The sequence below is a fragment of the Barbus barbus genome (genome assembly GCF_936440315.1).
Source record: "Barbus barbus genome assembly, chromosome: 9".
Lineage (NCBI taxonomy): Eukaryota > Metazoa > Chordata > Actinopteri > Cypriniformes > Cyprinidae > Barbus > Barbus barbus.
Window position 1 is genome coordinate 16,562,903 of NC_136737.1, and position 14,095 is coordinate 16,576,997.

General features: G+C 34.9%; 1 protein-coding gene across 4 annotated transcripts in view; it reads left to right on the plus strand.

Moving 5' to 3' along the window:
- The window catches only part of LOC306875327 (nuclear factor 1 A-type), a 135,273-nt gene that overhangs the window by 95,766 nt on the left and 25,412 nt on the right, over window positions 1-14,095 (plus strand). Inside the window, exons 7-8 of one of the 4 annotated variants that reach the window (XM_079425817.1) lie at window positions 1,216-1,266; window positions 9,938-10,066. The exons of 1 other annotated variant lie outside the window; for it this stretch is intronic. In XM_079425817.1, coding sequence (XP_079281943.1) covers window positions 1,216-1,266; window positions 9,938-10,066 — 180 coding nt within the window. The remainder of the gene's footprint in view (window positions 1-1,215; window positions 1,267-9,937; window positions 10,067-14,095) is intronic. 2 more of the 4 variants (XM_079425815.1, XM_079425814.1) reach the window with 2 other exon arrangements.

Sequence of the window (14,095 nt, forward strand, 5' to 3'; positions counted from 1 at the left end):
AGACACAGAGTCATTTAACTTCACATCCATGTGTCTACTAATGATGCTAACAATGTAAGAAGGGTCCCGTATGCGTGTGGGTTTGAGTGCTGAATCATCCTGGAGTGTGTACGTGTGTCCTGTGAACCTCGCCGCATTGCCACAGAGCACAGAGGACTGTAAATCTGTCCCGCTCCGAAGCGTCTTCAATCAAGTCACACATGCCCTCGATATTAGAAATAGACGACGCATAGTGGACAGAGATAGAGAGGAAACATGCGTCACATATTACTGCCAGATCAGGACAGAGCTCCAGCAGGGAATCGTTCAGATTCCAGTTCCACTTAAAGGTTCTAGTTCATTAATGATCCGTTTAATGATTCTTTTAGTACATTTGATTAGTTCCAACAGGTATTTAGTACCAGTTTTAGAGAGTCAGAAAAGCTTTGTTAGACGGATTCAAATCGAGGACTGAAATATGTGAAATTCCAAACATTTAAATGGATGATAAATGTAGTTAAAAATCTGATATTTAAATATTGGAAATGTTTTATGTAATATTTGGATGCTATATTATAGAATAGCTTTGTATTTATTAGTGCTGTCAAACGATTAATCGCAATTAATCGCATGCAAAATAAAAGTTTTTGTTTACATAATATATGTACGTGTACTGTGTATATTTATTATGCATTTATAAATACAAACACATACAGTATATATTTTAGAAAAATATGTTATGTTTATATATTAAATATATTTATATATAATATAAAATATAAGAATATAAATATATAAATGTATAAACATGTAAATATTTTCAAAATATATACTGTATGTGTGTGTATTTACATATACATAATAAATATACACGGTACACATGCATATATAATGTAAACAAAAAATTTTATATCTGGGGAATATCCCCAGATCCTTTGTCCATCGATAACAACAGACGCTTAGTTTCAGTTACAGACCTATAGAAGAATACAGTCAGACAGTGACGGAAGTGAGGATCATCCAAAAAAGAAAACCCTAAAATGTCGTGTGTGTGTGTGTGTGTGTGTGTGTGTAATCTGAGCGTGTGGCTGTCCGGCAGGTTCTGGACACATCATATCTGATATGAATGGTTGAACTGAGTTATTGCACATTTGCTTCTACACCTCTTATTCACGCTGCCTTTTTTGTTCTTTTGTCCCTCCTTGTTTCTTTCTCCTCCTTCCTTGTCTTTCAAAGCTGGATATAAACTGCGTGGCTCGCTAGCTAGTTCGTTCATCTCAAGACAAGGTAAAACTACATCAATGTTGTCACCCTTCCACACCTCACCTTCCCTCTCCACACAAAAAAAGGAGCTCGTCCATTGTGCCGTCTAGTTTTGTCATCGTCGTTGTTGTTTGGTACCTTTTTTTTTGTTGTGGTTTTGTTCAGACAATTTTCTTCCGCCCACCTACTTTTCCCCCACAAAAGGAACTGAACCTGGAGAATGTTTTTGTCCCCCTTGAAACGACATGCACCCCCTGTCCCATGATATCCCTATGATTTGTATGTGTGCATGACATCATCCATATCCATAAACGGTGCATCTGGAAATGTTTGCGTTAAAGTGGTGTGTTTTTGAGGACGCAATCTTTGGAAAAATTGTGATAATTATATTAGGGATGTGCAAAAGTATGTGTTTTCTATTTGGACGGAACTCCTGTATAATTGTAGTTATATATTATATAAAAAATATATATATATTTTATGTATTTTGTAAATATTTTAGTAAAATTAATTATTTATATTTGTATTTTATATATATATATATATATATATGTGTATGTATTCTTATTGATATATTAAATATTGAATTCTTATAATTTATTTACATTTATTTACATTTTTAAAATACATAAATATTTTTTAAATATTTTGTGTGTATATTAAATTGATATTCATTTGATATAATTTCTATATATTTTATGTATTTTGTAAATATTTTAGCAAAATTACTTAATCATTTATATTTTATATATTATATTTTATATTATTTATATATTTTATTATATATGTGTATTCTTATTAAATATTACATATTTAATTCTTGTAATTTATTTTTAATTAATTTATTTAAATTTTTTATATACATAAATATTTTTTTAAATATTTTGTGTGTGTATTTTGTGTGTGTGTGTATATATTTGTTTTTGTATATATATATATATATGGTATAATTTATAATATTTAAAATATTATTTTGTATTTTATACATATATAATTTCATTTATTTTATATTATTTTAACTTTTTATATATTTATTTTTAATATATAACCTCTAAATTCATCCACTTTAAATCACTTGCACTATATATTAAACCTACAAAATGAAAAAGATTCTAGATTAACTCACTTATTTTAGCTCACTAACCAAATACTTGGTTATTGGATGATTAGTTGACTAGTCCACATTTCTGGCACATCCCTACTATATTTAAAGGTGGAAAAAGGCTATACAAATAGGGAATACGGAGGGGACCTATTGATTTAGAGCGGTGTCTCACTATCAAGTGCTTTTCACAGTTGCATCGTCACCAAGCAAGTGAGAGTCTGTTCCAGTGTGTTTGCTTGAATGTGAGAGGGAATGTGTGAGTAAACCAAGAGGGTGAGAGAGAAAGTGAGTGTGATTTGACCTCCCGATCACTTGCTCGCCCATGACAGGATCACATTTCTCGTCCAATCAGCGACTTTCATCCATTTTTCAGCCGTGGTGTTGAACGACAAAACAACTGTGACATCTCGAGCTCTTGTTATGCCTGTCATCTGTTTGATTTGTGTCCCTTTCCATGAATGTTGGATGTGTGTTTGTGTATATATGTGTGTGTTTGTGTATATATGTGTGTGTGTGTGTGTGTGTGTGTGTGTGTGTGTGGGCTGCTTCTATCTTTATTTGATAGCGGAGACCTTCGCTATGTGTTTAAAATTAGCCAGCCTTTTGAAAGTACGTCTATAGGGCCTCCGGGGTGATGTCTACCCGTCATTCTGCTCGCCGAAGTGTCAGCACAGATAGAGAACCACAGTCATACTCCTATGACCTCTCACCACCTACTCGAAAAGTAAAAGTAGACATTTTCATTTTTTTTTTTTTTTTTTTTTAATCTAAAATCACTTTAATAAATATTTTGAATGAACTATAATCAAAAAGTTCATTAAAAGTCTTAAGACTTTTATTTATTTATTGTTTTAAAATCAAAAATCATATTTTTAAATGTTGAATAGTAAAAATTTTCAAATTAAAGATTAATTATCAATATATATATATATATATATATATATATTATAGTGATAAAAAAATATGTATAATTAAATGAAATATATATAACTAAAAGTTTTAACTATAGTTAATATATATAATGTAACAATTTATGAAGTTAATTTTATGAAAGAAATTTATATAAAAATTTAAATAAAATTTGTGAAATATATAATGTTTTCTAATATAATATATAATTTAGCATAGTAATTCATAAGATTAATATATACACGTAATATTAGTATTATTACGAGTGTGTGTGTGTATATACGTGTGTGTACACTTATAATAATACTAATATTACGTGTATATATGTATGTGTGTGTGTATTATTCTCTGTATATAATATTTAAATATTATTAATATCATATTTAACGTATATAATAATAGTAATAATATTTTAGATTTCATTTGAATATATATATATATATATATGTGTGTGTATATGAAAAAAATATTTATTATAGTTTTATTATAATTATATATATGAAACGATTAATAAATATGACATAATTCATAATATTTGACTGTGTGTTTCTGCTATAATTAATATATAATTTAGCATAGTAATTCATTATTACGAGTGTGTGTGTGTGTGTGTACACTCATAATAATATTCAACGTATATAATAATAGTAATAATATTTTTTATATATATATATATATATATATATATATATATATATATATATATATATATATATTTCTGTCAGGACCACTATCGTCAAAGATGATTGACACTTAGCATATAGTTTGGATTAGCGGAATGGTTCTGTTCTGGGCAAGAACTCCCTGCGCATCCATGCAGCCTAGCATGGATGAGAGCAGGGAGAACAGAACAGAACCAGCAAAAGTATTGCCGATTTGTTAAAAAGTTCAGTAATTTTATGTACACATTTTTGAATTTGTCTTATTCAAAAGAGAATCAGAAGGCTGGAACCTGACTGACAGAGGAGGAATTGGGGATGGAGGAGGGTAATTTGCTATTGAGCAATGTGAAAACTGCTGATAATACTGACAACCTTATATATGGATGCTTAGATAGGTGTCGTATTCCAATAGACAGAGTCAGCTGGCACGAGCTTGACTAACGTGACCTGCCAGAACTAAACGCTATGCTAGAGATATATGACTAAATGTAAATATATATGGAATTAATTATATCATGGATATTTTATTTATTTACTCAAATTATTAAATGTAAAAATATACATATATATTGCATTTTTCAAAAATGTAACTTTTATTGTAAGAGGGGGAAAGGAGTAAGGTAAAATATTGAGATTAACAGATCTTTGTGTCTTCAGTTTCCTTGTGGTAATTACTTGCATCATAAAAGAACATTCAAGACAGCAGTACTTATATCTATATTTTGAATAATTAATAGTCTACCTGTAAATTGTAGTAAGTGTGTGTCGAGACTAGTTTGGGTAGATTCACTGCCGACTTCAGCCGGGCCAGCGCTGATTGATGTGCTGAAGGGGACGAATGGAGCGCTACAGGACGAGAGCGATGGAGAGCAGCAGAGAGACGCACTCAATACAGAATTGCCTCTTCACCCATCTGGGTTCCGTCAATTTGTCAGACTTTAGGAAGGAGGAAGGGAGGGAAGAGGAGAATCGGGCCAGGACCAGTACCCAGCGTGTAATAACGCCTCGGAAGGGAAAGTGCTGACTACGGCCGGGCTTTGATTCCAACTGACAGAACCTTTTCAAGTGTTCATTACTCACTCCGAGACATCAGACCCCATCCACAGCAAACACAGACACTTGCACACACAATCAAAGCCAACTGTCCACCAGCCCACAGGTTTCATTCTGTTTTCTCTTTGGAATTCCCCACTCTACAGGCACCAAAATGTCCCCTCTCAGAACCACATCCAAAGCTCAATCTAAGAACGCAGCTTCCTATATGGTGTCTAGCTGGTCCAAACGTGGTCATTAGTTGGTCCAGATGGACCATTGGCTGATGGACCTCATTGGAGCCCGGTAGACCATGTTGGTTAAGATAGATAAGTTTGGTAGACCACCTTAGACCAGCAACAAACTAGCTATCTAGGGCTGGATTTTCGCGAATTATCATATCATAATTGAATTTCAATTATTTCTTCTTAATTGTTGAAACTTATGAAAGATGGACCAAGAGGCCAGCAACACGTCATCTGAGATTAATTAAAACAAACGTTAACAAAATAGCATTCTGACAACCTGATAATGAAAGTGAATTTAGTGGCAAGCTAAGTGCTAACAATGGACAGGCAATCAAAGTGACTTCAGATGAACTAAAATATCAGTAAGTCAAAATGAACGCTAACAAAGCTAGCATTCTTTCATGACAAGCTAACTGCTAATGATGTTGAATTTGGTGCTAAACTTGAACAATTGGTTTGAACTGCCCTGTGAACAAGAAAAAATAATGGACACGCAATCAAAGTGACTTCAGATTATCTAAAATATTGACAAGTCAAAATTAACGCCAACAGAATACTGTAGTCAAGTCATGTCACCTTTATTTATATAGCGCTTTTAACATGCAAAATGATGGACTGGCAATGAAAGTGACTTCAGATAAGCAAAAATATCAAAAAGTCCAAATTAACGCTAAAAAATATAATTCTCGCGTGACAAGCTACCTGCTAATGAAGCTGAATTTGGTGCTAAACTTGAATGATTCGCCTTAACTAGACAGGCAATCAGTGTGACTATAGATAAGGTAAAATATTGATAAGTTCATGTCTAAAGTGTTGATGTACTTAAGAAGCATTAGCGATAGCTAATGTTCTTTTGATGCTTTCCAGCTGCCTGTGACAGTGAGTGAGTGTATGCGTGTGACTTAATCCCATGTTTGTCTTCTCATCCTATTATCCTTCATTCCCTTCCCTTTTCCACTACTTTCTGTCTGTTTATTCTGTCATCGGCTCTCTCTCATCTATGTCATGGTCTCGGGTGAGTAGTGTTTGGGTTACTCTGGGCTCAACGTTCATCTGATGAGTCCATTCCAATGACACCGTATGTTTCCACTCCGCTCTGAGCATACTCATTGAAATTGATCTGAAGCATTCTGTGCTGAACTTGTGAGTGTGAGGAGAAAATGAGAACAGCTGAATGAGGAATTTTTGCCCTGTGTGTGTGATGAATGAAGACTGGAAAATATTGGTAAGCTGTGCTAAATGTGCTTGATAGCTTCTTCCTTAAAATCTTTTATCATATTCGTATTGAAGTAGCAACCATCTCCTCCTGGTTTCATTGACCTTTCCGTGACCTGAAGTGACCCTTTTACATATCAAATCCAATATCTAATGGTCATTGATGCTGGGAAGAGATGCTGTCTTTCTTTCCATCTTGTTTTCTCTCTCTTTCTTGCGCCTGAAAGGGGAAGGAGTCTGCGAGGGCTGGAGAAACCAAGGATGGCTTCTAATCACTCACACGAACATAGAAATGCACCAAAACACATTCACTTGTGCATTTTACCTCCCCATATCTAAAAACAAGTTAGATATAAAGCAGATAACTGCAATATATCTTGTTGATAGTGGAACACCTTGAGCTGTGTGTGGTTATTATTATTATTAAATTTAATATTATTATACATTTTTGTTTGTTTGTATTATTAATGGGAAAGGCATTCAAACATTATTTTTTATTAATATCAACACTGATATTGTTTTATTTAGGAAATGTTATGCAATAATATTTTAATGTTTAATATTTAATATTAACTGGTAATAATAATTAAATTATTATTATTATTATTTTCAATGGAAAAATGGTGCTAAATATTTTATTAATAAAATTAACATTAATATTAAGGATATTCTGTGTTGCAATATTATTTTTTTTTTAAATAATAATAATAATGCAGAACAATGTAATAAATAGTATTTATATTAATAATAATTAGTTTAAATAATATTTGGAATGTCTGTCCCTCCAATCTAATTTTTTTCAACCTTCAAATTTGTATTTATTTTTTATATATTATAAATATTATATAATTTTTTTATATATATTATTCATTGAGAAAGTGTAAATCTGGTGGGCAATAGCAAGTGGATCCGTATTAAATTTTAACATAACAATTTTGCAATTTCTTAATTCTGGAATGAAATGCCGTAAGTTTAAAACTTTTAATCTTCTTCTGTGCACCATCAAATACACTGTATAAACAGTAGATTTGATGTAAAATCTCTCTAAATAGACTCATTTAACTATAATTGGCTCATAATAAGTGCGGTGGCCTCCGTATAAGATTGGTGGCTGTGGGGGACGTCCCACACACCAGTGCTGCTATGTAATCAGAATGAGATGTGTGGACAGAGCGAGGAGAGTGAGGGCCGCCAGCTAAAACCATTAATACAGCTTTAGCCACACATGATTGAATTGCACTGGTTAAAGTCATTTGCTAGCGTCTGGATGAACTTGTTCCTCCGGGGGTGGTGGGGGTGTGAGTGGACTGCTCTCAGGGAGAAATAAGACATGAGACCAGTACTTATATCCTGTCCCAGTGCAGAAGAATGGACTAAACGCTTTGACCGGGTGACAAATGGACGAGCAGTTCCTCCTAATTGCCCCTTCTATTTGCAGTTCATTCTTATCAATTTGCATTCCTAACCTCAAGCGGCTAATCGGCCATGGGTTTCCCTCACGTCTGTCTATTTTTACCCCGGAGCGAGAGGTAGAGTGAAGCGAGGCAGTATGGGAGCAGTAATGCCAGAGGGAGGAGTTGAACTAACGTGGCTGAGCATGCACTAACAGACTTCAGTCATTCTTAGTTAGCTCATGTTAGCCTGTGCATCTGAACTGTTGCTCGCATTAACCCCTGCCAAAGCACAGCCGCCTGGCAGACTGTGAATGTGAATACTGTGTGCTTTGCATCCCTAACTCCTCTTCCCTTCATGTCTGTTCAGCTTTCTCTTTCTTTTTCTCCACCACATCCTGTTTCACTACATCATTTCATCCCGCTAGTCCACGGGTAAGGTGCATAAGATACTTTAAATATGGCCTTATGGTTTTGTTTTCACATTTTTAGGTGTCATTTTTACCATTAACAACTAACCTCGCACTCATCGCCACTAATTTGAACCAATTGAAAAACTTTTAGTCCTTTAAAGGAATATTACGGGTTCAGAGCTATGCTCAACTACACAGCCCCTAAGGGGACATGGTGATGAAAAAAAAAAATGACAGGGAAATAAAAATGATAAATTATATTTCAGTGCTTTTGCGTTCTCACACAAGTATTGCATTCCCCTGAGAAATTGTGCATTCACTCCCAAAACTGTTGCATTCCCCAAAGAAGCTTTGTGCTCACTCACAATGTTTTTGCTTTCTCTCGCAAGTATTGCATTTCCTCAAAAAACTTTGCGTTCGCTCGATATATAGAAATATAGTCCTCTCACCTTTTTGGGAATGGATGCAAAGTTTCTTGGATGAAAACAAAAGTTTCTCTGGGAAACAGCAAATGGCAAAGTTTTCAAACAAATGTAGTTTCTAGGGGAAATGGCAAAGTTTTGCGAGCGAACTCAAAAGTTGCTTGGGGAACGCAAAAGTTTTGCAAGCGAGCACAGTGTTTCATGGGAGGATGCAAAAGTTTTGTGAGTGAGCAGTTTCTCAGGAAATGGCAAAGTTTTGCAAACAAATAAAAATGTATCGGGGAAACTGCAAAGTTTTACGAGCGAACACAAAGTTTCTTAGAGGGACGCAAAAATGTTGCGAGTGAACAGTTTCTTGGGAAAAAGTTTTGTGAGTGAACGCAAACTTTTTTTGAGGAACACAAAAGATGTTAAGCAAATGCAAAGTTTCTCACAGAACACAAATGTTTTGCGAGTTACCTCAAAGTTTCTCAGGGAAACGCAAAGGTTTTGTTAGAGAACACAAAAGCATAATAATATAAGTATATTTTTTCCACATCACCATGCCTCTTTAGGGGTTCTGTATTCAACTGATAGCATTTGTTGCATAATGTTGATTGCCACAAGAAAAATCCCAACTGTCCCTTGTCTTCATTAAAACAAAAAAGTGCACCCACATTAATTCATCTGTTAAAACTAGTTTATTATTTGAGCTCTAAAGCTCTTTCAATCATTTTTACCTATGTTTAAGGGGGTTAACAAATTGTCACATTGTTTACATATCTTACGTATCTTAACAATTAAAATTTGGCCCCATTTACTTCCAATATAAGTGCCTCACTGTAGCCCAGATTTTTGAAAACAAGGGACAACTGGAAATAATTTTTTAGTGGTGATCAATACTATGCTATCAAATGAGCTTGTACTAAACCTGGAATATTCCTTTAATCTCGCCCTCAAAAGTCTGATTGGACTTGTTTTTACATGCACAAACTTACACAGAAGATGAATAACGGTTACTTTCATTTTTAGAAAAGTCATGCCTAGTGCGCATTTCTTTTGACATCAAGACATCAGTACACTACATAGTCACGTGACTTTGCGCTGCACTGGAAAGGAGTCACCGTTCGGCCCCATGTAGTGTATTCTGTGCCACCCGCTGGGCCTCACAGTCTCCCCTGCTGTTTTGACCCCCATCCACTCACCCACCCACCCAAACAAACCACCCCAACCCTCCTATCCACTCTCTCTCCTTTGCGCCAGCCTGTATCTCCATGACCTTGCGTTATTAAATTGCACTTATCAATCATTCTTGCCAGGGATGCCATCGCCTACCACATTAAAGAAGTCAGAGAAGTCTGGTTTCAGCAACCCTGTGCCTTCGCAGACCGCTTCCCCTCGAACGGCATTCACACACCATCATCGACCTGTCATTACAGGACCCAGAGGTGAGGTCCCAACACCCCACCCTCCTCCAACTGCACCACTCTTCTTCCCCAAGCTCCTTATCCCAGCCAGCAGTTCTCCCACAATCCTTCATATCCCAGTTTCCTTCACACCCCACACTGTCCCCTTGTAACACTAGACCGGACAAGCAGAAGCCTGACGTCTGAACGAACTCTGTATGAAGGGGCGTTCACTCTGACAGCGATTTGTAGCGTCAAAGCATCCAGACGTTTTTACAAGTTGGAGATGCAACCAATTTGAGCAGAGTTTAGCTTTATGCAAATGAGAAGGAACACGATGTGGATATGGACTGGGATTTTCTTTTTTCTGCAAAGTTTTGCGAGCGAACACAAAGTTCCTTAGAGGGACGCAAAATTTTTGCGAGTGAACAGTTTCTTGGGAAAAAGTTTTGTGAGCGAACGCAAACTTTTTTTGAGGAACACAAAAGATGTTAAGCAAATGCAAAGTTTCTCACAGAACACAAATGTTTTGCGAGTTACCTCAAAGTTTCTCAGGGAGCTATCAAATTAAGATTCAATTCCAATTCATTTAGGTATATTTCAATTGCAGTGTCTCTCAGCTAATGCTGTAAATTATACAGCAATCCTAGGTACATTACAAAATTATTCATTTTAAAAATGAGCAACAAAGCCCAAAATTGGAGGTTCAGTTGCCATTTATTTTATTTTATTAATTTATTAATTTATTTAAATTTTATAATCAGTATAAGCAAAAACTACTCTGTGAAGTTTTAAGTAAACTTTTAAATGTATTTTTTGCCTAAAACTAGTATTTTATTAATGTGTAATTATAAAAATATTACATGAAGTTCACATATTTATTATATATTCATATATATATATATATATATATAATTGTACTTGCCGCAATAAGCAATGCAATTTAAATTGTACTTCAATTGGTTCACAAAAGTTTTTGATTTATTATAAAGTAATGATAACAAATATAATTTATTAAAGTAACTTAAGTGACTTTTACTAAAAGTAACTAAAGTTAATTCAGTAAGTGGTGTTTGCAGATTTTGATTCACTTTTTGAATTATTTTGTTTGTGACTACACTAGTTGCACTGTATGTTATTTACTAAAAAGAGCTAGTTTAAAGTAGTCTTATTTTTTTGTGTGTATTTTGATTTGTTTTGTTTAAGTGTTATTCTCAGTATTTTTGCTGTCAGTGTGAACTGGGCTTGAGGCAGTGCAGGTAAAAGTGAGGGAGAGATATATATGTAGCTTGTTACAGTCGGACACTTGTTGACAAATACGCTAAGGATGTGAGAGCGGTCACTTTACGAGTGCAACCCGCAGTGTGTATCTCCTCGTCCGGCTGCTTGATTTACATGCGTTTAATGTAAACACTTAACCGGATCTCTGAGTGTGACTTACACATGGCTTGGTTTTCCCAGCGAACAAGGCTTTATCAGACAGAGGCCTGGATCAGGTTATCACGACCGTATTGTCACTGGCTGTGAATGGTTTTGTCATAGATAAGGACGGTTTTTAATCAAACCCAAAGACGCGCAGTGAGTGGCTACATATTGTTGTCTTCACGTGGTTGTGAGTTATTGTGAGGAAAATAAACTCCTGAATTTATGGCCTGTTGGCTTGTTCGTGGTTTTCCATTGCATATTCAAAGCACATATTCGACAACCTCAAAAGTAAAGGTTTGTGTGGAAATTTACTTGTTTTTGCTTTTTCTCTGTTATTAATATTCTTCATTTGCTGGATGTAAAGCCGAATGGCTCACAGAATTGTTTCAAAGGGCCTGTTTCTAGCATCAGTTACTTTGAACGTGTTGAAGTAAAAACCACAACTTAATTTGTAAGGCTATTAGTATTAAATCACGCTTGGAAGTGGTATCGCTGACATGTGAATATTTTATGCCCACGTGGATGCGAGGCGCAAAATGGATTTAATATGCATACGCGGTGAGGCTTGTCACCCCTTTAAGAGTACTTCTTAAAAGCTAAATCCATGAATCTATGATTGATTTAAACGGCCTCCCTCTTTTTCGAGACTTTAGTCAAACTCGGTTAGGTGGGGCGGCCGGAAAACATCTTTTTCTAAAACCATTAAAGAATATTTAAAACCGCCTAAATCTGTCCTCCCTTTCAATTGACCGTGCCACTTCGTAACACTTGCTCTTCCCTCCTTATTCAAACTGGGTGAAGTGGAGACCTGTTGCATCAAATAAGGCCTTTATTATCACCCTAGTTATTATTTTGATAATCCACCATTCAATGAAAGTTGGCAGCAATGGGCCAGTGAGGAAAAAAAGGTTGTGGAAAGCAAAAAAAAACCCAAAAAAGATCAGTCAACCAACACGATTTGCAAAGTGGAACTAATCCGGAGCCTTTTCTATTACGCGCGGGTGGCGGCACAATGGCAACAGAGGAGCCGCGCTCAACCAGCTGCTGGAGTCTGCCTCCTTTTCAGTGCATCATTATCATTTCCATATTTGCTTTGGGAGGTATGTCCCCGCTGGACCCCCCTCAGACTAACTTTTAGGGCCACCCACTACCTCTGCGGCCGGCCTGTGCCTCTTTTGCCATTAGTGACACTGTTGCCGTCTATCTATCTATCTATCTATCTATCTATCTATCTATCTATCTATCTATCTATCTATCTATCTATCTATCTATCTATCTATCTATCTATTCATGCTTCACGTAACTGTCAGTGGTAATGAATTTCATTTCCATTAAAATAATTATGTATATTAGTATACTTATTTTTATAATAATATGCTAATTATTTTATGTAAATATTAGTAGATAATAATTGAATAAATAGTTATAAGTATTTATTATTAATGATTAGTAATAAAAAAATACATAATATGATATATGATTAAAAACAAATAATAAATAATAAAACATGGTATAATTTATCATTAAACTTGTTGCAGTTGGATTATTTATTTATTTATTATTAATTTTGTTTTGTTTTATCTTTTTTTTGGCCTCATTTAACTATATCAATGTAACTGTATAATTATAATATTGCTTCATGGTCAACTGTATTAAATTAAATTTACACTGAAATAAAATAACTAGTATATTTAAATATGTGAACATACAAATGTAAATATTTAAAATTATTTATACATATAAATTACGGTATTAAATAAATATGTAATAAAATATGTTTTATTTATAATGAACAAAATAAAATAACTATAAGTAATAATATTAAAACATAATATAGAATAAAATAATTGAAACAAGTACAAACTATAATAATTTAACCTTTTATTTTTTTTTGTATTGAATCCTGACATGCATGAGTAAAAGATTTGTCCTGAAGAATAGCTCAAGTCCAGTCAGTTATTTACATAGTCAGTCTGCTATTTTTCTTTTTTCTTTTGTGCTGTTACTGTTAGGCTTCTGTAAATATTTAGTGTACACCTAGTGTGATGTTTCATCTAAGGTTAATGGTGCAGAGCTTAAACATTTAGCCACAACAAGGCTGAGTTTTGCGGCCCATAATCTCTTTGACTGTTAACACCATTTGATGCCGAATGTTTTTGAACATGGTGGCGCCACACTTGTGAGAACAGCCCGCTGGTTAATAAAGCACAAAGAGAAGTCATTTCTAAGGATCAGACTCTTCTCCTGGGGTTCCCATGATCTCCTGGTGTCTGTAGTGAAGACACGGCTGCTCTCGAAGCCTCTGTTCTCGCTCTCACGCTTGTGTTCTGGTATTAGCCTCATCACCACCCCTTTTTAATTCATGAAGCTTCTTTCAGCTCATCAGTGGGGTTTTCCACGTGCGCTACATGAATATTAAGGTGCAGGAGACGTTGTCTCGCATTTAGCAGAAAGGGGAACATTGAAGACGAAAGAGTTGACAGGCCTTGATAGTGAATTATGTCATCCAGCGGCTTTGACAACGCGAGACACGGTCAAACTTTGTTTACTTGCAAATTTCCATCCAAATAACCCCCATTAAGTGAATAAGAACATGACAAGGGAGCAAGCCATTTAAGTAATTGGCTATCGTTCCACAACACTTAG